The sequence below is a fragment of the Tamandua tetradactyla genome, chromosome 2 (genome assembly GCF_023851605.1).
Source record: "Tamandua tetradactyla isolate mTamTet1 chromosome 2, mTamTet1.pri, whole genome shotgun sequence".
NCBI classification, from domain to species: Eukaryota; Metazoa; Chordata; class Mammalia; order Pilosa; family Myrmecophagidae; genus Tamandua; species Tamandua tetradactyla.
In genome coordinates this window covers 150,545,889-150,571,555 of record NC_135328.1, presented here as the reverse complement: position 1 = coordinate 150,571,555, position 25,667 = coordinate 150,545,889, and the positions used below count along the sequence as shown (strand labels likewise).

Genomic DNA, 25,667 nt, shown 5'->3' with positions numbered 1-25,667 from the left:
TGGGAGATGACTCCCAGGGATCAATCTGGCCCAGGCACTGTGGGATCAACAATTTCATCCTGACCAAAAGGGAGGAAAGAAGTATAACTAATAAAGTATCAGTGGCAGAGAGAGTTCAGAGTTGAGAGGCTACTCTAGAGATACTCTTACACAAGCTTCATTTAGACCTTGCTACCTATAATAACCTGCCAACCCCCAACCAGGACCATTCCAGTCAATCCTAAAGAACACCTAGGGCAATATGTAAGATTCCACAAGGGTTCCATGCAGTAGAATAACTTTCCAGAAACCTACAACCTCCAGATGGGTCCTTGGTCCAGATAAGTCCTGAAACCTAGCCCAGCCTCTTCAGAACATCAGATAGTTCCATCTCCTTACCCTTTATTAATGACAGACCCTTCCAATATGAAGAACTTAGAATGGCCATAGCCCAAACACCCTTTTAAGAGAGGGGTGGAAAGATCAAAGGTGATGGTGGAGTTATACATAGAAAATAGGATTTAACAAATGAATATGAATGGCAAATCATTAAATTGATATCTCTTTTAGACTCCAGTATTTTAGAGCAGCTAGAAGTAAAAATCTAAAATTGTAGGATTGTAACCCATGTCAAAGTCTGAAATATGTTCTACAACTAATTGTGGTGCTGTGCTTTGAAATTTATAGCTTTTTTGTATATGTTATTTTTCACAAAAAAAGAAGTTGATCGTGATGATAAAAAAAAATATTTAAGCCCTCTAGTCCGGAGTATATAGCCTTAAATATATTCTGGAGTAGCTAGAAGGAAAAATGTAAGAGGATAATTTGGGAGCCCATGACAAACTCTGGGATCTGTCGTGTAACTACTCATTGAACAGTGCTTTGCAAACCATTACTCTTCATTTCTTCGCTTTGTATTTATGTTATATTATACAATAAAATAAAGTTAAAAATCAAATAATAAAAAAAAATGCTAAGTTTCAGAAAAGAACATAGAAATATATGACATTCTGCTCCCATCTCCCATATTCCTCAACCTGGTTGATACGGAGGCTCTGCCAGGAGGGAGCAGGCTGTGAGGACTGGCAGTTGCAGCTTCCCCACTAAGGTTGATGACTGCAACTTCATTTAGGCTGGTGGAAGGTATTTGTGATCATCAGTATTGTTGGTGGAAGTGACAATCTCAGAGGTTGCTGAACAGGGTGGGACAATCCCTCTACTAGGCTAAAGTTGCATGGTTGGGACAAGCATATTACTGGCTGAGGCTGATACTAGAGCTAGGTGCACACTCTTGGTCAGCTCTGAGGCTGCATGCTTGTGCATAGGAGACAAAAATGGCCCAGTGAGGGTTAACTTTTGAAGCTGATAACTGAACTCTGAATGTACTCCCTTCTCATACACAGATGCATTGGCAAAGGACAGAAGCTTCATTTTGTCTCATCATAGGCTGTTACCACCAATCTGCATAGACACAGGGTGAACCCTTAAGAAGCCAAAATAGGAACTATAAATGTGTGTGTGTGTGCGTGTAATTGAGTAGCAGAGGTGACAGATTGCAGAGATTTAGCTTAGAGACAGAGTTCAGAAAATTAGTATAGACAAGTTACTAAATAAATAAATAAACACACAAAAAGCAGAAATAACAAAAACCTTCAGGAAGGAAAATTCAGAATCCAGAGCTGCTAAAATATATTTATCTTAAATGTCCATTTTTCAACAAAAAATTAGGAGATAATACAAAGAAAATCAGCAAAGTATGACCAATATTTGGGGGAAAAGCAGCCAATATAAACTTACTAAGTGTTCCCAGATGTTGAAGTTAGCAGACAAAAGCAAAACAGCAGACAAAGCAGCTACAATAAATATATTAAAAGAACTAAAGGGAAACACAGTTTAGAAAGTAAAAAAAAGCATAACAAAAATAAACAGATTCTCAAGAAGGAGAAATATTTAAAAAACAAAATAGATAAAAATCTGGAGTTGAAAGTACAATAATAGAAATGGAAAATTCATTGTGAGGGTTTAAGAGCAGATTCAAGATGATAAAAGGAAAGAATCAATGAATTTGAAGAAAATTAATATAAATAGTGTGACTGAAGAACAGAGAGAAAAAAAAGCTAAGTAAAATGAACAGAGCCTCAGAAAACAACAAGATACCAAACATACCTGGAATGGGAGTTCCAGAAAACGAAAAAAGATAGAAAGCAGTGAAAAATATTTGAAGGAATAATGGTGAAAAGATTAACAAATTTTATGGAAAACTTTAATCTATACATCCAAGAAACTCAATGATCACCAAGTAGGATAAATATGAAAGAGAACGACACCTAGACACAGCAGAGTCAGACTGCTGAAAGACAAAAAGAAAAGCATGAGTAGAGCACGTGAAACATGACTCACTGCATATTGGGGAGAGATCAATAGAATTAATGGATGACTCGCCATCTGATACAATAGAGACTAGAAGGCAGTCGAAAGACACATTCATCATGCTGAAAGAAAGCTGTCAACCAAGAATTCTTTATCTAGCAAATCTTCAAAAAATAAAGACATTCCCAGATAAGTAAAACATGAGAGAATTCATTGACAGCAGAGCTGCAGTGCCAGCTATATTCAAGGAAATCCTTCAGATCAAAAGGAAATGACTCAAGACAGCGAGTCAAATATACAGGGAGAAATGAAGAGCTCTATAAATTTGTGCGTTAATATAAAAGCCTTTCTAGATGTATCTTTTCTCATTTCTTCTCTTAATTTCTTTAAAAGATGTAAGATTATAGAAAGCAATGATCACAGGGTCCAGGTGTTGCGGCGTCAGGGCCTGGGCTAGCTCTGCATCGGGTAGCTGAGGGGCCTTGATGGAGCCGTGCAGCGCCATCCTGGCCCTGAGGCCTGCAGAGAGGTGAGGAGCACAGGGCGGAGTGGAAAGGGTTGCACCATAGGGTGCCGACCCAGACACCCAGTACCCGGCTTCCCTGCCCATCCTAGGCCTCCTGTCTCAGCATCTAGGCACAGACTGCAGGTTCCCCTGCAGAAGTTGGCCCCCAGCAGCCCTGCACCCACCATGGTCTACATAGACCCTGTCTGGTCCTTGGCCCCAGGCTTCTCCCACCCTGCATCTGCCATTCCAGATGGCCACAGTGCCATTCCAGGGTCCCCTGGCCTGACTCCCGCAGGCTGCGACCCCGAGCATGCATGCCCCTGGAGGCACAGGGCTGTCAGGCGGGCGCAGGCAGTGGAACCCAGGAGGCAGTGTGCTGCCCAAGCAGCAGGAGCAGAGAGCCTGGCATCAGACCTGCTGGGCCCACTCTCCATCACGACACAGTGCATGGCGCTCGCCAAGCCCGCTTGGCCTCACATCCACAGCGGCACATGTTCATACCAGTGGCTGAGATTCTCCAATATGTTGGGCACTGTGCACGCAGACCTGATGGAATACTTCTGCACGAACCCTCAGACGGTGCTGCAGCTGCAGGTGACTGCGGCCTTAGGCTTCCTGGGCACCCCATTTAGCCAGCCTCTCTGTCTTCCTCCTGGACACCTTGAGGCCCAAGCACCCGGCCCTGCAGATCACCAGGCACTATGCCTTTGCCCACATCCTCACAGAATCTTAAGGCCTCCAGATTGCTGCTACGCCAAATAAGCCCTGAAACCCAGAGGTACCAGTCTCTCCAAGACCATCAACCAGTTTCATTCCATTACTGCATAATGTCAGCACACCTTTTCAGCATGAAGACGTTAGAATGGTCATTGCCCAGATATCCCAGAAGACTGACAGAATGATCAAATGAGACAGGAGTTGTAACAGAAGTTAGGATTTAACAAATGATTTTGACTACTGACTCATGACACAGATATTTCTTGTTAGTTTCTAGTGCAGTAGAATAGCCAGAAGGAAATAACTGAAATTGTTGAACTGTAACCTGGTAGCCTTGTTCTTTGAAAAAGATTATATAACTATATAGCTTTTAAAATCTTGTGCCTACATGACTGTAAAAACCTTGTGACTGATACCTCCTTTATCCAGAGTATGGTTAGATGTGTTAAGAAAATAAAGATGCGCATGGAAAAAAAAGCGAATCCCCCCCCAAAAAAGTGTGTATTGCTGGATTTACAACATATATAAATATAATATTATAAAAATAACAACAAAATAGGGAAGAGCCTCAGGCTGTATTAGAGCAAATTGACTACCACAGGAAATCTTACTAGAGACAAAGAAGGACATAATGATAAAAGGGCCACTGTATCAGGAATATATAATAATTACAAACTGTATGTACATTTAAATGAAGTGACAAAACTGAAATTAACAATTCAACAACAAGTGAAAGATTTTGATAACCTGCTCTCAATAGTTGATACAACTAGAAAGAAAATCAGCAAAGATACAAAAGATTTGAAAAATACTATTAAACAATTTAGCCTAATTAACATATATAGAAGTCTGCACTCAATTAACTGCAAAATACAGAGTCTTTTGAAGCATAAAATGGTTTGGAACATTTTGGCCAGTTTGAATCTATTATGTACCCAAGAAAACACATGTTCTAATCCTGATTCCATCTTGTGGAGGCAGTCATTTCTTTCAATCCTGATTCGATAACGTAAGTTGGAATCTTGTGATTGGGTTTCTTCACAGAGATGTGATACACCCAATTGTGGGTATTAACTTTTAAATAGATGGAGACGTGACTCCACCCATTCAAGGTGGGTCTAGATTAGCTTACTGGAATTCTTTAAAAGAGGAAACATTTTGGAGAGAGAGTCAGAAACAGCAAAAGTAACAGACAGCAGAAGTCTCAGAGCCAACAGAAACTTCAGAGCAGAGCTGACACAAATGTGGACATGTGGAGAACACAGACACAGATGTTTGGAGATGCTTGGAGCCCAGCAGATGTTGCCATGAGATGTTAACTCCTGGGGAGTTCACTGAGGACCTTCAATGGAGCTGATAGCTTGCGGCCTGCCTTACAGATTTTAGATTTTCACATCTCCATGGCTGCCTGAGGCACCAGAAACTCATATTTACAGAGATATCTCCTGTTGGTTCTGTTTGTCTAGAGAATCCTATACACAGTTAAAATAGTGTTAAGAGGAAAATTTATAGCATTTAACACTTAATGAGAGAAACAAATTACCAAAGCTCACCGAGGAAGAAACAGTCTGAATAGCTCTGTATCTATTTAGGAAATTAAATTCATAGTCAAAAGTCTTCCCATATCTCTCTCTCAGCCCACATGGCAAGCAAACTCAGTGACCTCCCCCTCTCTATACGGGACATGACTCCCAGGGGTGTGGACCTTCCTGGCGACATGGGACATAAATTCTAGAATGAGCTGGGACTCAGCATCAACGGATTGAGAAAATCTTCTAGACTGAAAGGGGAAGAGAGAAATGAGACAAAATAAAGGGTCAGTGGCTGAGAGATTTCAAACAGAGTCGAGAGGTTATCCTGGAGGTTATTCTTACGCATTATATAGACATTCTGTTTTTAGTTTAAGGTGTATTAGTATGGATAGAGGGAAGTGCCTGAAACTGTAGAGGCTGTGTTCCAGTAGCCTTGCTTCATGAAGATGACTGTATAATGATATAGCTTCCACAATGTGACTTATGATTGTGAAAACCTTGTGTCTATGCTCCTTCTATCTACGGTATGGACAGATGAGTAAAAAATATGGATAAAAATAAATAATAGGGGGAACAAATGTTCAAATAAATTGAGTAGACCTTGTGTCTATGCTCCTTCTATCTACGGTATGGACAGATGAGTAAAAAATATGGATAAAAAAATAAATAATAGGGGGAACAAATGTTCAAATAAATTGAGTAGACTGAAATACTAGTGATCGATGAAAGTAGTGTTAAGGGGTATAGAAAAAAAATAGGGGAAACAAAGGTTAAAATACATTGGATAGATGGAAATACTAGTGAATGATAGGGAGGTAAGGGGTATGTTATGCATGAGTTTTTTCATTATTTCTTTTTCTGGAGTGATACAAATGTCCTAAGAAATGATCATGACGATGAATATACAACTATGGGATGATAATGAGCCACTGGGTGTACACCAAGTATGGAATGTTCATATGTTAAGAATGTTTGTGTTTTTATGCTGTTTTGTCAATAAAAATATTTTTTAAAAAAAGTCTTCCTACCGATAAAACTCCAGGTCCAGATGATTTCAGTGGTAAATTATAGTAAATATTAGAATATATATGAATATTTGAATTCATTTGAACATGAAGAAACAATACCACTTCTACACAAGCTTTTCCAGAATACTGAAAATGAGGTATTACTTCCAAACTCATTCTATGAGGGAGGCACTGCCTGATATCAAAAACAGACGAAAAACATTATAAGAAAACTTAGACCAATATTCTTTGTAAGCATAGACACAAAAATCTTCAGCTAAATATTGGCAAACTGAGCCCAGAAATGCATCAAAATATTCATTCATTATGACCAGGTGAGGTTTGTCCCCAAGAATGCAAGGATGGTTTAGTAATGGAAAGCTGATTCATCGTATTAATAGGCTAAAGAAGAAAACCATACAATCACTTCAATTCAGGCACAAAACACAGTTGAAGAAATTCAGATCCACTCATGATGACAATTCCCAGCAAACCAGGATAGAAGAGACATTCCTCAAGTTCATAAATGGCATATAAAAAAATCATATAGCTAACATTATACTTAATTCTGAAAGATCAAATGCTTTCTCCCTAAGACTGGGAACAAGCCAAAGACGTCTGCTCTCACCACTCCTATTCAATACTGTTCTAGTTTGCTAGCTGTCAGAATGCAATATACCAGAAACAGAATGGCTTTTAAAAAGGGGAACTTAATGAGTTCTTAGTTTACATAAGGCCGAGAAAACGTCTCAATTAAAACAAGTCTATAGAAATGTTCAATCACAGGCATCCAGGGAAAGATACCTTGATTCAAGAAGACTGATGAAATTCAGGGTTTCTCTCTCAAGCGGAAGGGCAAATGGCGAATACAGTCAGAGTTTCTCTCTCATCTGGAAAGGCACATGATGAACATAGTCAGGGTTCCTCTCTCATATGGAAGGGCACATGGCAAACAAGGCGATCTCTGCTGGCCTTCTCTCCAGGACTCTAGGTTCCAACATCTTTCCCCAGGGTGATTTCTTTCTGCATCTCCAAAGGTCTGGGCTGAGCTGCGAGTGCTAAGATGAGGTATGCTGAGCTGTTTGGGCTGTGCTACATTGAGCTCTCTCATTTAAACACCAGTCAATTAAGTCAAACATCATTCACAGCAGCAGGCATGCCTCCTAGCCGACTGCAGATGTAATCAGCAACAGATGAGGGTCATGTACCATTGGTTCATGTCCACAACAACAGAACTAGGCACCATCACCTGGCCAAGTTGACACCTGAACCTAACTACCACATGTCCACCCCTTGTCAATTTAGCAACTATACTTGTAACCTTAAACGATATTAAAGTGACAAAAATTCTCTTCTGGCTGTGGACCTATGAATCTCAAAACTAAGTTATCTGGTGCCAATATGCAAAGAAAGGATAGTCACAGGATAACAGGTTTTCATTTCCATAGGGAGAAATTAGAAGGAACACAGGAGTCACAAGACCCAAACAGTTCTGAAAACCTGCAGGGCAAAGACCATTGGATTTCAAAGTCTGAAAGTCATTTGTCCTTCAGCTTTAGAAAGTGGCAGTCCCACCCTTTCCAAGGGCCTATGCAGTGGTCTGCCTCTTTCCAAATCAACCTCAGGGGACATTGAGGAGATCACCTTTTTCTCAGCTCCACTCTCTCCAGGCATCAGGGCCACACCTGGGCTCTCTACCATTTCCTGGGTACATGCTCAACTCCTCCATGTGGTGGCAGCCAGGCTCTCCCCAGTCCCCAAGGAGCATGCTGTACCTTTTCTAAGGCCTGAGGTGGCACAACTCTTCCACTGCAACGAGATGGGAGACTCATCCTCTGCCCTCAGGGCAAACTCACCCTCTCTATGTATATAGGTGGGTCAACTCTCCTGGCCGAAGTTTCTTGGCTTCAGACCCGAGGTTCCATGGTTTTCACTCTGCAAACTCCAATTTGTCCCTTTTATGTCCCCCTTTGTCCAGTTTGGCAGTGGCTTCATTTACATCAACAGTCTCTTCAAGCACTCCAGGACTTCTCTATCATTCTCTTCACAGTTCCTCCAAAATCTTCCTCTTATCCATCAAAAAAACTGGTCCAACATGTCTGGTGTTTGCAAACTGCAGCAGCATCCCAATCCTGATACCAAAATCTGGTCTAGTTTGCTAGCTGCTGGAAAGCAACACACCAGAAATGGATTGGCTTTCAATAAAAGGGGATTTATTTAGTTAATGTATAGTTCTTCAGAGGAAAGGCAGCTAACTTCTGATTGAGGTTCTTTCTTACACGGGAAGGCACAAGGCAATCTCTGCTGGCCTTCTCTCCAGGTCTCTGGGTTCCAACAACTTTCCCCAGGGTGATTCCTTTCTGCATCTCCAAAGGTCTGGGCTGAGCTGCGAGTGCTAAGATGAGGTATGCTGAGCTGTTTGGGCTGTGCTACATTGAGCTCTCTCATTTAAACACCAGCCAATTAAGTCAAACATCATTCACTGCAGCAGGCACACCTCCTAGCCAACTGCAGATATAATCAGCAACAGATGAGGGTCATGTACCATTGGTTCATGTTCACAGCAACAGAACTAGGCACCATCACCTGGCCAAGTTGACACCTGAACCTAACTACCACAAATATCATACTGGAAGTCTTAGCCAGGGCAATAAGGCAAAAACAGATATAAAAGGCAAACAATCGGAAAGGGTGAAATAAAACTGTCTTTATGCTAAGATTTCACAAATTTCTACATATAAAATCCTAAAGAATGCCCAGGAAAGCTCCTGGAACTAATAAGTGAGTTCAGCAAGATTGTGGGACACAGGGCCAACACACAAAAACCAACTGTGTTTCTATATACTAGCAATGAACAACTGGAAAACAGAAATAAAACAAATAGTATCATTTTCAAATAGACATCTCCCCTAATTAAATTCTTAGCCATAAATTTAACAGAATATGTGCAAATCTGTATGTTAAAAACTATAAGACACTCAAAAAATCATGAAAACATAAATATATGGAGAGATATGCCATATTCATGGATTGGCAGACTAAATGCTGCTAAGATGTCAATCCAGCGGGCCACAGTGGCTCAGCAGGTAAGAATGCTTGCCTGCCATGCCCAAGGACATGGGTTTGATTCCCTGTGCCTGCCCATGTAAGATGTCAATCCATATTTCTTACTCATCTGTCCATATCATAGACAAAAAGAGCACCAGACACAAGGTTATCACGATCACACATTGCGAAATTGTCACATTGCGAAAGCTATGTAATGCATTTTTATGGATGAATTATCAAGTTCACAGAATGACATCATCTACTGGGCATTACTTTTTCTTTTCTCCAGGATTTAAGTGAGAGGAGAATTTGTTGTTTCTTTTCTTTTTTAAAAAATTATAGCATTTGTAGGTTTACAGAAAAATCACACAAACTACAGAGTTCGCACATAAGTCCCCCCGCAAACACATACTCACACACATACAGTTTCCCCTATCATTAAGGTGCTGCATGAGTGTGGTACATTTGTTATAACTGATGAACAAAAATATAACTATATTAACATTAGAGTGTTAAAGTGTGAACTAACTCTGTGTTGCATAGTCCTATGGTTTTGAGAGGGGACTTTTTATTATAATACTGATCTTGTGGTTTCACAGGCAGGAGGCAAACAAGAAAGAAGGGGGAAATAAAGTCACTTATGTGTTTTTCAGTTTCCCCCTCAGCAAATAAGCCAGTCAGTGAATCAAAGCTCAAATTTCTCCCACAATAAGTAAAAGCTGCTACTTTTCTTGCTTTTCTATGACATCCTTCTGGCTTCATGCCTGGCTCTTTTTCTTTCCCTAAGCAAACCTACTTTGGGAAGGGAACAATGGCTCTAACGATTTAAAAGAGCACTATAATTATTTGATTCAGCATAAACAATGTAACAAAATCTAAAAGATATGAGACATTTCCACAACTGTAAAGTAACTCATCAATTCATTTATTTAAACATTATGGAGCACATATCATCCTAGCCACACTACACTGACAACGGAGAGTATCAAGGAAATGGATTGAAATTCGAAAATACGTAGTAAGCAGAAATGAAGATTTCATGAAAAGAAATCTAAATTTTAAAAAAGAAAACCATGACTTAGAGCAATGATGGTAACAAAAAAGAGGGATAGTGAGTATCTGAACCAGACGTAGACCTGGGTAAGGGAACCCTTATGGATGAAAGGAAGCAGCCATCAACACAACCTGGCTACCCTGATGATGGCTTTCACTCATGTGCCCACAGCTCCACCAGGGACTGCTACAGGGTCACCCCACAAAAGGTTATTCATCTACCTAGCAATGCAGCTAAACTCCCTATTCTGTTATCCTATTTCAAATTTCTGGAACGTTTTCAAAAGCATAAAACAAAAGCTTTCACTTCCCCCCAAAAATCTTCAAGGAAAAATAAATACAAAACAAAATAAAAAATAAAGTCAAGTTTTAAGGAGAATAATATATATCCCAAGGTTACAAATTCTAGCTAAAGATTAGATGTCCATATCACATAACATAAATAGAACAGGTGATTCAAATTCCTTTTCTAGCTATATTGAGCAGAGCCAGCTTGACATCTCTGAATTTGTTTCTTCATCTATACAGTGTATATGAAAACACCTATATTCTGTGAAGATCAAAGAGAAAGCAGATACTAGTCACCAGGCATCTAGCGACAAACGTCACCTCATGCTGTAAAGCTTTGAGCTGGCATAGCCACCTGGCCAGCTGAGCTTCTCAGCCCCTCCTTTAAATTATTTATCTTAACTCTTACTAAAAGAGGATAATGCTTTCTCTGATCTTTTCTGAGCTTTGAGAAAGCACACTTCCTTCACTGATGCCAAGTTTTTTCTCACTGGGCTTAGGTTAGCCTTTTAACATCTCTGAAAGGCTTCTCTGGCTCAGACCTTCAAGTCTTACTCTTGTTCTTGAGCCACTCCTTTCTACACTTAGTAGTTTCATTTTTCTGAAAATTTTCAGGCTATATACTAAAAATCTTTCTAACCTATAAAGCTCAGCTTCTTTACAAACTTTTATTCTAAAACAAGCATACTGAGACCCAGAGTACCAATATGCCACGTTTTTCACTAGGCTAGAGATTACAAAATAATAATAATAATATCAATGAGACAGCTCTCAAAACAAACACAGAAACAAATATTTTCTAACTATATATTTATAAGGTGCTCTGGTAGCACCATGGACTATATATACTTGAAGATCTGGAGATGAGAGGGTAGGGAGGAGAAGCTTGACACTTTAAATAAATAAGAAATGGGAGAGGGTAAAATTCAATGATAAAAAATAAGAAACAAAAAATATTAAAATAGCAATATCTACGGGAACTTCTTAAATCAACACTTAGAAGCTCTGTACTGTCTACATTTGATGTTACACACTTTTAATGAAAGGGCACAGCTGGTTTGCATAATGCACTTGCATCATTTGGGTCATACTTTTTTTTTCATTTTAGGCTACTTGGATCATCACTATTTTCTCAGGTGTCGTTTTTCATGTATTTTTAAATTCACATACTACTTTCGTAGGAAAAGGTGTAACAGTAAGACAGTGATATTGCTAGAATTCAAGATAAAAATGTTTCAATAAGCATTCTTGTCAGGTAACTTCCAAATGTATGTACAATACATCATGGTTTTCTCTTCATGGTCTTATTTAGCCACCGTATTCATTGTACTCCTCTAGACTGTGGGAAATGCCATTTACTAACTTCCATTAGGATGGACTAACTGGACTGTTTTGACTTGTGAGTTCGATATTACACTCACCCGTAACTTGCTTATCTGGAAGAGAAGGGATTGGAATGGCTGACCCGAACTTAACCAGGAGACGTTCATATAACCAGTCAAAGTGTTTGTACCTGTGGTTAACAGATCGATTCGTGTTCTACAAAATAAGGGAAAGAGGAAAAAGTTACCAAGGCCAACCACACAAAACTGTAACACGTGATACAAACATGGTTCTGTTTTTGATAACTGGGATACTTACAGTAGGTGTTAGCTGGTATTCAATGTAGCTTTTCAGACCATACATTTTGGAACCTTTTCTGGGATCTGCTACCACACAGTCAAAGGTAGAGGTAGGATAAACCCACATTGGGCCATAATCTCCAACCTACACAGTATTACAGGAAGAGTTCATTTTGTTACACGGAAAAATTGTAAATAAAATTGATATAAATCAGCAAATGATACTTTTCAGGGTTAAACTCCTCTTTGAGAAGTTACATAAATGCTCTCTGTTCTTGTTAGATGCTCTATTTTAAGAATACACTTGTTAGGGGTGAACCCTTCTCCTACAAGAGCATCTCACACCATGGAGAAGAGGTGCCTGCTTTCCTCCCTTCGAGTATAGGATGGAGCACAATTTCTCTTTCTAGCCCAGTGTGTCTCAGTTATATGTGATGAAGGAGTAGCTTATAAATTTTTCAATCTATCACGGACCAATAATTTTATAAAATATAAAATTACACACTTGGATGTCTCAACAATGTCAAACTGTCATCAAATATTCTAAACACTTCCTCTCATTTTTGTACTCAGACACCACAGAATGATAACAAATGGGTTGCAGACGGGCAACTGGTTCATGGACCATACATAGAATTACCCTGTTCTAGTTTTTTCCATTACAGAAATGGCTAATCTAGATTAGTTAGAGCTTATGTATTCAATGTTATACTCGTGGGGGTGACAGTCCCTCAAAAGTAAGGACCAGGATATTGCTTTTTTGGGGGACTGTTTATATATAAGCAGAATGGCTCTTTCACTTCTTGCCTCCACATATTATATCCACCAGGACACAGTTTGTCCAAAAAACATTCTTTCTACATGGTAAATGGGAAGCAAAAGTCTAGCTTATGCACTGCAAACCCAATTTATCTTCAATTCAGTGTAAGGGCAGAGGAGGGGTCATTAGCCATAAGAATAGCATAAGAATGGTATTTTGGAAGCCAAGCCCCCACAGAGTATGAAGCTCTTGGTATGGTCCTCACAGCAAAGCCTAGGCAAGCAGGCCTTAGAAGCAGCACTTGACTTGTCTGGGCTGTGGCCACCCAAACTGAGTACATGGCTAAGTATCACAGATAAGGTTTAGGGTTCCACTAAATTAATGGGGATTTAACTGGACAGGAAGCAGGGAACAGATAAGTTCTATGTACAGGTACGGGCAACTAGTGTGTAAGTTAGAGTCTGTGGACCATTTCTGCCAGATATGACTAGATTTGCTGCACCAAATTTGGTTCCTTTTATGATGTTTAAAATTGCACCTGAGGAATGGAGGACACTGTAGGGAGCTTGGACCCATGGGGCTTCTGGACAGGCTCTTGCAATCGCTCTGCATCATTAGTGGTCTCAAATTGAGTTAGCTCAGTCAATCCATAAACCCTGATCATAACTACAGATTTCAGAGATCCAGATTACAGGGTGGCAGATTTTATCAAAGAGTATATAAAAAGCAAGGAGAGTCTTTTTTAAATATAGAGAATATGTTATCTTCTCGGATAGGAACAGAAAAAATGGATTATTACATAATCCAGGAATAAGGTGAAAAATGAATAGGTGGTCTGCAAATGGAATATTATTTTTTGGGGAAAAGATTCATTGAGAGATCCAAGGAAGAATAAAAATAGTTAAAAAAAATAAGTTTTATTCTTCAAGTGAGAAAAAGTATAGTAGGAAAGTGAAATGAAACTGAAGGAAAACATGTGGACTGAGCTGAAGAGATTTTTTCTGGCTGAGATCCTAGAAATAAGGATAGATAGACTGAAAAGGGAAAAAGTATGGCCCGTCCTAATTCTTCACAAAGGTGGAACATAGAAAAAGCTAGGTGGAGTATACCATTTCAGAAATCATCAGGGTCAAGTAGGTGACTGGGTCCCAGAGAACTTCAATAAGGGACTAAGAGAAGAACAAACTACTCTGACTCCCCAGAGGGAGCCCAGAACTAGGAAACTGGTTGAAGGCTGCAGAGCTGGAGTTTATAAAACAAGCCTTTGGGGGACTTCCTCTCAGTGATGGGACAAAGGAAACTTTCTGATGCACTATATTTACATGGCCCAGTTTACTAGTGGGAGGGATCTCTCTCTGTACTTTAAAAGCAAAGAATCAGGTCTCTGCTTGCTTACTCTTGGTTTCCTCAAGACTCTATGACTTTCCCTAGCTCCTTTTCATTGCAGGCCCCCTCAGGCAGGGTATCTGGGACCTTGTCTACCTAAAACTTGTGGGACAACTCAAAGGTTGGGGGTCCTTTAGCTTTGTTCTATCACTCTCAGGCTCGTGACTACGATCTCTTTAAGACTCCAAAGGGCAGGGCCATGGCTCTTAACTTGATAATGTTGTTTTAAATTTAATGAAAAGAACAATGACAAATATTCACAACAAAAAAATCTGGAGAAAACAAGAAAATTTAAATCTTTAATTTAACCACTCAGAAGATAATTGCTCCAACTCTGCTTTGAGGGAAGAAGGATAAAAGAGGCTTTTGGTGACTATCTGGAGGTTTCCAGGATTTCAAGCTTTTCAAAGAAGTGGGAATAAGCGATAAAACATTCTGATATTATTCCCGCACTTTCCCCATCTCACAGTTGTAAGATTAGGCCAACAGGGTCAGAAGATAGCCACAGTTCTATTTCCCAGAATTTCATTTCGTAAAAAAATACAGCTAGATAGGACCTAGATAGAAACTCTATCAGCAATGAAAATTTAGGATGAAAGCAAAAAGCTTCTGTGTCATACATATTATGCAATAATCATGTTTTTTGTTTGTTTGGTTTTTTTGGTGCATGGGCAGGCACAGGGAACTGAATATAATCATATTATTTTAAAACAGATATTCTCAGTGGTGTCATTAACTTCCAGCCTTTATTTTCTAGCTTCTTATCTTGATCTGACAGCTGCTTATTGGAAGAAATTCTACATATTACCAACATATTTGAAAAAGTACCTTATTTTGATAACATGCATGTCTTTGCTAGGGTAGAAACCTAAATATTTCAACTAGGTTTATTAGCCAACTATAAGGACTGATATAAAAAGATAGCCTGTAAAATATACTTCAAAGCACTTCAGAGAAGAAAAATTATTGAAAGAATATATATTATGGATGTTAGTCTGATTATTAATAGTCTTATAGATAAAAATAAACAACAGCTAAACAATATACCAGGCATTAATTTATGTTAATTATCTTTGGTACTCCTAAAATTGTAAAATAAACTGTCAATTACTTAGGGCATTAAATGTATCTAAAAATGAACAAAAGACTAAAAATGCTCTTAGCTTTACGGTTTTATAAAAGAGCTTAATCAGAAACCTAGCAAACAACAAAATCAACAAACTTACAATGATGGGAATTTTCTCTTTGGGTTTTGTTAGTTGCTTGGCCAACAAATACTGTTCCACTCCAGGCTTCGCAAATCCAGGAAACCTAATCAGAAAAACAAATGCTCCTGAGTCTATCTTTCCTTATAAGAATTCTACAACTCTCTTCCAAACTTATTTAATAAGACAGTTTTAACCTTGTTTTGCCTTTCAGATGCACTAGGACTAGGAAACTGTGGTACCTGAAACCTCATGTAATCAGATCGTTGAATGGCCAATTAGTCATTTGATTAAGCTTTATCTCATAAGAAAACAGTTTAATTCCAGAAGGTGTAATATTTTTGATTATTCCATTTGCTTAATTGGATGTGAAACATTCTATCATCCAACAAACAGTGAAGGGTAGACTAGAAAAATGTCACCCAGTTCACAGCAAGAACAGGATTGATTAAGCATACCAATCTGAGTTGGCCACACAAGGGGCACGGCCAAACCAGCAATTCTATATGCAAACTCAAGATACCCTTTCAACATACTCTCTCCAGGAGATCCCAATTATTCCAGAGAAGCAGTTGCTGCCCATACATGTTTATGCCACTTCCTCTTGGAATTGCCTTCAGACTCAAATGCAAGAAAATAATTTTCCTTAATAAAGAAATATGCATCATTTAAGACCCAAATATGTAATAAATAAAGTTGTCTACATTCAGAAATCAAATTTACATCCAAAGAAACTTATAAAATTGAAGAACAGCTGGAATAAAAATATAGCCATCCAAAGTGCTACTTCCAAAGAAGAAAAGATTAATTTGGGTTTTAGAATATTTTTTAGTAAACAGGAAAAATAAATAGGAAAACAAAACCTCCAGAAAGCAAACTATTTAAACAAGAAAAGAAACCTTACTTCTACAAAACCTCCAATTATCTCACTTAATTTCATTCACATCCTAAGCTAAAGGCCAACGTGATATTCTCAGGGGTCCAATCTTAGCACATTATTTTCCTTCACTCTAAACTCGCCTCCATTCCCCCTTCTTTGTCTTACACAAAAGGAAACAAAGAGATGCTGTGGAGCTGGGTGGCCTTGGGTTTGCATTCTAGTTCTAACGCATACAGCTATGTGACCTTCTGAGCTTCAGTCTCCTTGTGTGAAGAATGGGACCAATACGACCTACCTTCTAAGGCAACAGGGGAATTAAAATGAAAGATTTATGCAAAGAGCTTACCGTGTACTCAATAAATTAAAATTATCTGTAATTTTGCCATCTTCTCTTTGAGCCTATTCCCTACAGCCTCTGTGCTTCCTTGGCATTCTGAGCATACTTTCGCTATATAACTTATCATACTTAATTGTCATCATCCATTTATACATTACTGCATACTTAAGTACCGCTAGAAAAGTATTTTGCTTCCAGAACCTAGAGGAGTTCTGGGAACAAACTAAATGCTTAATGAATTAGGGGGCTCACAAGGAACATTTTTATTAAAGGATTCTTAGGTAGAAAATTCTGGTGAGAAATTTAGGGATTATACATAGTGACAGCAACTTGACTAGATTATAAGTTTCTGAGCACAGAAATAATAATTCCCTTTTTTTTGGACTCTTATGGACAACAGCAAAATGCTAGGGCCAACGATATTACTCATTTAATACTCAGTGAACGGCAATGAAGTTTTTTTAATTCTTTGAGTGTTACTGAGATGGAGTCTTAAAATGCTCAAGCATATTTAAAATTCTGATTTCCTTTTCTAGTATAAGTTTTATATTCCATGACTGGAATACATCTGTCATATAAACTGGATTAATTGCTGAAAAGCATTAATACTTTAAACATTTTTCTACTGTTACAAGTTTAAAAGACTTATTTATACATTAGTCTAGTTAAATACAAACACTGTAAGATTTCAAATTGCTTCTAACACTACACAGACATGGAAATCTCAGAGGTACAGGTTCAAATTGGATGCTCTAATTTGCTTTCATCTTGGTATGAAATTTTTTTAAATTAATTCATTTATTAATTTAAAAAAATTAACAACAAACGAACTAAAACTTTAACATGTGATCATTCCGTTCTACATATATAATCAGTAATTCACAATATCATCACTTAGTTGCATATTCATCATTTCTTAGAACATTTGCACCAATTCAGAAAAAGAAATAAAAATACAACAGAAAAAGAAATAAAATGAAAACAGAAAAAAAAAAGATTATACATACCATACCCCTCACCTCTCGCTTTCATTGATCACTAGCATTTCAAACTAAATTTATTTTAACATTTGTTCCTCCTATTATTTATTTTTATTCCATATGTTCTACTCCTTTGTTGACAAGGTAGATATAAAAGGAGCAACAGGCACAATGTTTTCACAATCACACAGTCACACTATGAAAGCTATATCATTATTCAATCATCCTCAAGAAACATGGCTATTGGAACACAGCTCTACATTTTCAGGCAGTTCCCTCCAGCCTCTCCACTACATCTTAAACAACAAGGTGATATCTACTTAATGCGCAAGAATAACCTCCAGGATAACCTGTCGACTCTGTTTGCAATCTCTCAGCCACTGACACTTTGTCTCATTTCACTCTTCCCTCTTTTGGTCGAGAAGGTTTTCTCAATCCCTTGATGCTGACTCTCAGCTCATTCTAGGGTTTTTCTCAATCCCTTGATGTTGAGTTTCAGCTCATTCTAGGATTTCTGTCCCATGTTGCCAGGAAGGTCCACACCCCTGGGAGTCATGTCCCACATAGACAGAGGGAGGGTGGTGAGTTTGCTTGTTGTGTTGGCTGGAGAGAGAGGCCACATCTGAGCAACAAAAGAGGCTCTCTTGGGGGTGACTCTTAGGCCTAAATTTTAAGTAGACTTGACCTATCCTTTGTGGGGTTAGGTTGCATGTGAACTGGGGGCTCAGCCTATGGCTTTGGTTGTCCACACGGCTTGTGAGAATATCAAGAATTCAACTTGAGGAAGTTGAATTTATCCCTGTTCTCACCATTCTCCGAAGGGGACTCTGCAAATACTTTTCCACTCACTGATCAAATCACTCTGGGATTCATCAGGGCATCACTCTGGACAAACCAACAAAATCTCATGTCCCTCCCAAGATTTTAAATACTTATGGTGTTCAATCAAGCTATCTACATAAGTTATATTAGGAAATGCACTAGTCAAAATATAAATTTTGTACCAAATAAACATTTTTTGCTTTAGTCTCACACATAAGGTGAGATTTTAAAATATTAATTACCATCTATTTTCAGCACCCTGCAGTAATGACATTCCTTTGTTCTTCCTCATGTACAAACATTTTTAAAATCTGTACGTTTACTGTTATTATACACTCTAGGCACTCCTAGATTATACCATCTCAATCTTTACGTCTTTCTTTCTGATTTCATTTATGTCCCCAGCCCTCCTCCCTCTATCATTCTCACACGCAGCTTCTTGGTATGAAATTTTAGTGCAAAAAGAATTATTAATGAAAGCCAACACCTTCACTTTAAAGATGAAGAAGCTGGGCTTCAAACAGGTCATCAAACTTCCCCAAGATCATACAGCAAATCAGACAGGAAGCATGGAATACGAAAAGTATGGTAAGCCAGAAAACAGAACACCTGCAGACAACACAGCTATTAGCTATGAAAAATGTGCTAGTTTTTTTTTTTTTTCAGAGTATCTGCTATCTCATGTTCAAAATGGGGCTAAAAGAGACAGTGTATTTAAATGAGCTTAAAATATACTTTGTGTTTAGGTTTAAAGAACTGAGAATAAGATAATTTACTACTGATAATATCAAGAACTTCTAATCGGATTCTAAGAAACAGGATGCAGTAGATAATGAATGGCTAATTTTGTTACGCATGCTGAGTATGAAACTACATAATGGAAGGAACTGGATACAACAGAGAAGAAAAAGTATGTAGCCAGAAGGTAACTCATTCAATATGTGACTTTTATATTTAAATTAAATATGCTAATCATGTGATTTAGTATATTTAAAGAGAACTTGAACAACCCCCTAAACCTATATATATATTAATTTAGATCATGACCTGTAGATATATGTCAAAAATTACATGTGCAACTTTTTTCTAGACAAAGATTAACATTCTTTAATATGTTCTTTGAATCATGGACTAGGAACATTGAGAAAAAAAGTATTACTAATTTTAGAAAATAAAATCATTTTAAACATACTTGCTGACTATAGAAGAGTACTTGAAAATTCTTACAAAAGACACAAATTATTCACCTTTTATATTACTGTGTAAATTACAGACTTATTCAGAAGTCTCTACCAAAGAATCTAACATTATTATGTTACTGTGTTCACTCTTTTCCATGCACTTTCCTATTAAGAAGGATGTCTACAGCACTATTAAAAAGATTTTTTTTTAATCTAAGAGAAAACAACATCTTAAAAATATCAAGTAGAGTAACTGAAACTGTGAGTTGGAGACTGAGAGATCATATTGGAATCTTCACTATCTTACTTAAAGCCTGTGTGATATTCAGTTTTACCCACAGTAAAAAGGGATGGGATATACCACAAAGGGATACAAGGGTTAATAAATAGCAACATACATAAAGCACTTTGCATGATGCCTGGTAGATGGTGAGTGATTAACAGGAAAAAATTTAAAAGAGAACTATTAGTTTTCCTGTGACATCAGCACTGAAACCATAATATGTCATGGAGTTTATAAAAAAAAAGAAATAAAAACAATCTGGAAGATCATTAAGTAGAACAAATATTTCACTTATTAATCTTACAAGATAAAAATTCTTTTTATTAAAAAAAAAGGCTTCCAATCTAAGATCCAAATAAAAATACAAAATCATATTAAAAACTCAGTAGATCACAAAAGGAGGAAAGTCAATTACTTCTTTATGTAGTTGTGTGTATTTCTGCATACAGATCATGTTTTTCTCCCTATTCTCTTTTTTTTTGTTTGCATGGGCAGGCTCTGGGAATCAAACCCGGGCCTCCAGCACAGCAGGCAAGAACTTCCCTACTCCCTTTTAAAACTCACTTGTTGAGTGGCAGCTTCATGGAAGACGCCCCAGCACGACTGTTTCCTCGCTGAGCACCTCCTCCTTCAGCGGACTCTGAATCCTTAAAGTAAGGAGCTGACTTGGGGTCATCCCAGTCTTCATCCCAGTCATCATCGTCACCAGTTGCTAGATGTGGGAACAGAAGCTCATCAGTAAAAAGAAACAAAATAAAGAGAAAATTACTTAATTTTCTGACAACAATTACCTACTGGGCTAACAACCAATAAAAAGCAAACAGAGGACAGTGTGTGGTACGAGTGTCATGAGGAGATAAAAGGATAGGCTTCTCAGTCAGACAGTGTAAAATCTTGAAATAGGGATTTTGCCTTTTTGTATGAGAGTATGTAACCTCTCTAATCCTTAGACTGCTCATCTACAAAATGAAACCCATATTCCTCAGGATGGCTGTACAAATTAAATAATAAAAATATATGTAAAATACCTACCAGCATGACTGGAAAATAGTAAATGCTCAACAAATGGTACTTAACCTTTCTGCAAGATTCAATCAAGATTAAATTGTTGAGAAACAAATGTTTTGTTAATTTCATGCTTAAACTCAGTATCATCTGACAGGATAGGCTCTAGGCATGGTATTAGATAAAGAGAAGCTCATCTTCGGTATATTTTCACCTCCTTCTTGTATCAGCACTCTCCTTCCTCCAATTACTTCCCCCGACTCTGCTGCCACAAGTTTTCTTTTATCATAACATGGAAAATTAGTTTCTACTATGGTATTAGCTAATAAAGCTACCTCTTCTTAGGGGATAGGGCTATTTTAACTTGAAGGCCAAAGTGTTTTCAGGACGCAAAGAAATTATTTCTAATGGTAGGATTTCCAATTGAGGATTTTCTTGGGGTAGGACCGGCTTCTCTGGAACCCTCAACATCATGAAAAAATGATCTATTCTGCTACTAGTAAGGCTAGTTTTCTGACTAGGCTTTGAGTAGGCTCAAAATTTGGGCATCTGATAAATTAAAATAGTATTTCAAACAAAAAAAAACCCTACCTAGGTTTAGGATTGAAGGAGAGCCAAGTCCAAGTAACTTCTGATAAATGCAGACTATTAAAATCTTAAGTGGTTTACAGAAGGCCTCCCAGAGATCCTACACGTTGACAAATTTAGCCTAATAATCTTACAAAGAAGCAGAATAAATACGTTTTAAATCAAGAAGCCCTGGAAGCTTCCCCTTGGAGGGCTGAGTGTCACATTCTCTTCAGAGGGGAAATCACGCAAAGAATGTGAGGGAGAGAATTCAACAGGAATTCACACTAAGGGCATCTCTTGCTGGGGAATCTGAAATATGCTTTTTCTTCTGAGGGCCTTGTGGTAGATTGAATTTTGTACTCCAATTTAGACATGTTCTTAATCCTAACCTGCATGCCTGTGGATGTGAATCCCTTGCAAACAGCATCTCTGAAAGATGTTATTTTTAGTGAATTGTGGCCCAACCGAATGAGGCTGGGTTTTAATCTGGATTGCTGGAGGCCTTTATAAGCTGAAGAAATTGAGACATAGTAAGAGAAAGCTACAGGGAGGGGCTGCAAACTGGTAGTCCATGGAACCCAGAAGAGAAAGGAGAGGATATCACCATGTGACTCAGAGTAGGGATACAAGTCAAGGAGCCCCAGTGACTGCCGGCAGCCAGCACCAGGAGGATGTCATAGACTTTTGGGAGAAAGCTTCGCCTTGCTGATGTCTTGATTTTGGACTTGTCCTAGCCTCAAAACCAAAAAATTCCCATCTGCTTAAGCAAAAAAAAAAATAATAATAATAATAATAAAAATAAAAAGAAGCGCTGGAGAGGACAGAAAGGAATGATAGGTCCTTGAAAAGGATGAGTTTAACACTAACAATAATAAAGATGAGAGAAGGGCAATGGGGGAAAGATGGAAAGGAACAGGTATGGGGGTAGGTGGCTGAGAAAAAGAGGAAAAAAATGGTAAAAAAGAAATAATTAACAAATACTAGTAGCCAGATATTCTAGCAATAAAGTTTGAGGCAGATGTGGAGCTGCTGGCTCTCCTTTCTTCCTTCTCCTTTCCATTGTTTGATGCCTGTCTCCCTCCTCGCTTGGTCTGAGGTGTTCGTTTGCGTATGTCATTCAGCAGATGACAAACTATATTCACTTTTGTACCCCTGTGAGACAGTAAATGTCACTGGGATCTCTGCCTTGAGCATACCACCATAGAGACGTCGAAAAACAAATGACAAAGGGAGAAAGGAAAGGATAGGAACTATTAGAAGGATCTGGGTCAATTTTTCTGTGGCCACGGCCATGTACAGAGCTAGACATCAGCAGGGCAGGTTCAACTGTTCTACTAGCCCATGGCTCCTCATCCCAAAGCCAAGTTCCGGTGTCAACTGGGAGCTACAAACCAGTACCTGTTTCCTTTTATGGTTCTTGAGTGCAAGTTCCTGCTGTAGAGAACAGACACTCAGTCCTTGGCACAATGTGCTGACAGAGAAGGCAGGATACAGGGATCACAAAAAAATAATGTAATGAGCAGACCTCTCTTTTTTTATTTAATTTGAGAACAGATGTCATTCTTATAATTTCCTGAATTATTTCTCTTTTGTAAGTTCCTCGTGTCTCAGTTTTTCTATGAATAGTCTGGGAGCCACAGGTAGTTAAGGAAAAGACAAAAAAGCTAATCCAGAGGTCATAACTTAGCAGGTGACAAACTATATACACTCTGTACACCTGCTTTTTTTAGTACAAGATTATTATTTATTTTTTATTTTAATGCAATTTTATTGATGTATATTATATATTCATGTACCATGTAATCATCCAAAATATACAATCACTGGTTCACAGTATCATCACATAACTATGCATTCATCACAAACGACTTTTGTGCGTGTGTGTGTGTGTGTGAAAAATAACATACATACAAACAAGCAATAAATTTCAAAGCACACTGCCACAACTAGTTGTAGAAGAGATTTCAGAGTTTGGTATGGGCTATAATTTCACAATTTTAGGTTTTTAATACCAGCTGCTCCAAGATACTGGAGACTAAAAGAAATGTCAATTTAATACTTCAGCAATCATACTCATTTGTAAAATCCCAAGTTCTCTGAATAATTCTACCATCTCCTTTGATCTTTTTCTCACTCTTTAGGGTTATCTGGGCTATGCCCATTCTAACTTTTTCATGTTGGAAGGAGCTGTCAATAACATGGGATGGGGGATGGAACTAGCTGATGTTCTGGAGAGGCTGGCCCCTCTACATTTCAGGACTTATCTGGTCCAGGGACCCATCTGGAGGTTGTAGGTTTCTGAAAAGTAATCCTAGTTAGCACAAGGTTTTAGAAGAAATGGGCATTAATTACCAAGACTTTAAAATGGGAAGATTACATAAAAATGAAGATTTCCAGTCTCTAACTAAGAATGTGAAGATTCTGAAATACCACCTTGGTTTTCCTGCAATGGCATCAATCGGAGGAATAGAGGCCATTGCTCTACGAAAGACAGACAGACAGACATGTGCTTTCTTGTCTCCCACAGCCCTTACCTCCCCTACTCTGCTCCTGTATGTTATCAATCTGGCCCCTGAAAGCATTTGAATTTGTGATCCCTGATAACTGAGACTAGATTAAAGATTACAAGGAACAACTACCCACATATGGATCTAGAAAAATTGGTTTGCTATTAGTGAGTAACAGTAAATTCAAGTAGTCTGATGGCATAAAATCTATTTTTATGACCCAGTCACTTTAAGAGTCAGGCCTGACCACCTGCATAGCTCCCTTGCTCACCTGGTCCTTGGTAGGCCTGGGGATGGCTGAAGGCACTGTCCCAGTTATTGGACGTGTTTCTCTGGGCAGCAGTGCCCTCTGGTTTGGCTCCCCAGCCATCTGTGTTCTCCCAGTTTCCAGATTTGGAAGCACTCCAGGCTGACCAAGGGTCATTGCCACCACTGACCTGTTGATGGGGTAGAAAGGAGAGAGAATATTTGTGACTTCTGAAAACCATTATTTAAAATTAAGTCGGAATTACCTGACAATTCAACATAATAGGAGTGGCTGAAAAAAATCGACAGAAATTTAGTTTAAACAATCTCAATTTTTAATTAAAAAAAATTTCAAACATGTAGGAAAGCACAAAAAGCAGTTCAACATGATTTAATTTATGTTAACACTTTGCCATATTTGCTTAGGAACTTTAAAAGGAGTAACAAAGCTACTCTTTTCAGACTCACCTGGCTAATGGCTACTGCCCTCTCTTCTTCCTTCACTAAAGTAACTAACTACTTTTCTGAAGGGTGTTTCCATTCCAATGTACGTTTTTATACTTCTACTGCATAACAACTGCTTTATATTTTAAAAATTAACCTAAAAAAGAATAATACTGTTTGGGTCTCTTTGCAACTTGCATTTTCTTAGCTCAACAGTATATTTTTGATATTTTAAATGCTGACAAAGAGGATCTGTTTCATTCATACTAACTGCATTATAGCAATATGTTATATTTTTAAGTAGGTTTTAATTTTTATGTGGAAAAGTAATACATGCATAGTAAAAAAAAATTAACAGATAAAAGGATATACAATTTTTTAAATATGCCTACCATCGATGACCCCCAGTCATTCTTTCAAAGACAATTACTACTAACAAATTTTCTGTGTATTCTTACATAAATATCCCATGCATAGAGTCCCTTTTTGCTTTTAAACATACAAGGAGGCCCAAATTATATTCTTGCTTTGCATTTTGTTTTTTTTCCCTTAACAGCATGAAATATTCTCCAAGATCCAACTGTACATAGAGACTACATTTTTTACATGGCTCCATAAAATACATTGTATTTATTTCCCATACTTTAACTTGCATGTACTAATGTTTATCTATTTTCAGTATTTTACCACTGTAAATAATGCTGCAATACTTATCTTTCTATCTCTTTTCCCATTTGCCTAACAGATCTGAAATTCCCACAAGTAAAACTGCTGGGCTATGGAGATTGTGCAGTTAAAACTAATGGATTTTTGTCAAACTGCCATCCTACGAGATTATGCAGTGACATCCCTACTGAATATTCCTACTGAACACACTGGGAGGTTTTGTCTTGCTTAAAAAAGGGCAGTCTATACCCAAAATTATTTTTTAAATGTT

The 25,667-nt window shown here is 38.1% G+C and overlaps 1 protein-coding gene and 1 pseudogene across 2 annotated transcripts in view; one reads left to right on the top strand and one right to left on the bottom strand.

Moving 5' to 3' along the window:
- Positions 1-25,667, bottom strand: part of SNX9 (sorting nexin 9) — a 149,094-nt gene that overhangs the window by 41,886 nt on the left and 81,541 nt on the right. For both annotated transcript variants that reach the window (XM_077149350.1, XM_077149351.1), the window contains 5 exons: positions 24,312-24,477; positions 20,523-20,670; positions 15,497-15,581; positions 12,144-12,269; positions 11,924-12,041 (listed from right to left, as the gene is read on the bottom strand). In XM_077149350.1, coding sequence (XP_077005465.1) covers positions 11,924-12,041; positions 12,144-12,269; positions 15,497-15,581; positions 20,523-20,670; positions 24,312-24,477 — 643 coding nt within the window. The remainder of the gene's footprint in view (positions 1-11,923; positions 12,042-12,143; positions 12,270-15,496; positions 15,582-20,522; positions 20,671-24,311; positions 24,478-25,667) is intronic.
- On the top strand, positions 3,168-3,590 carry LOC143654339 (transmembrane protein 127 pseudogene; annotated as a pseudogene).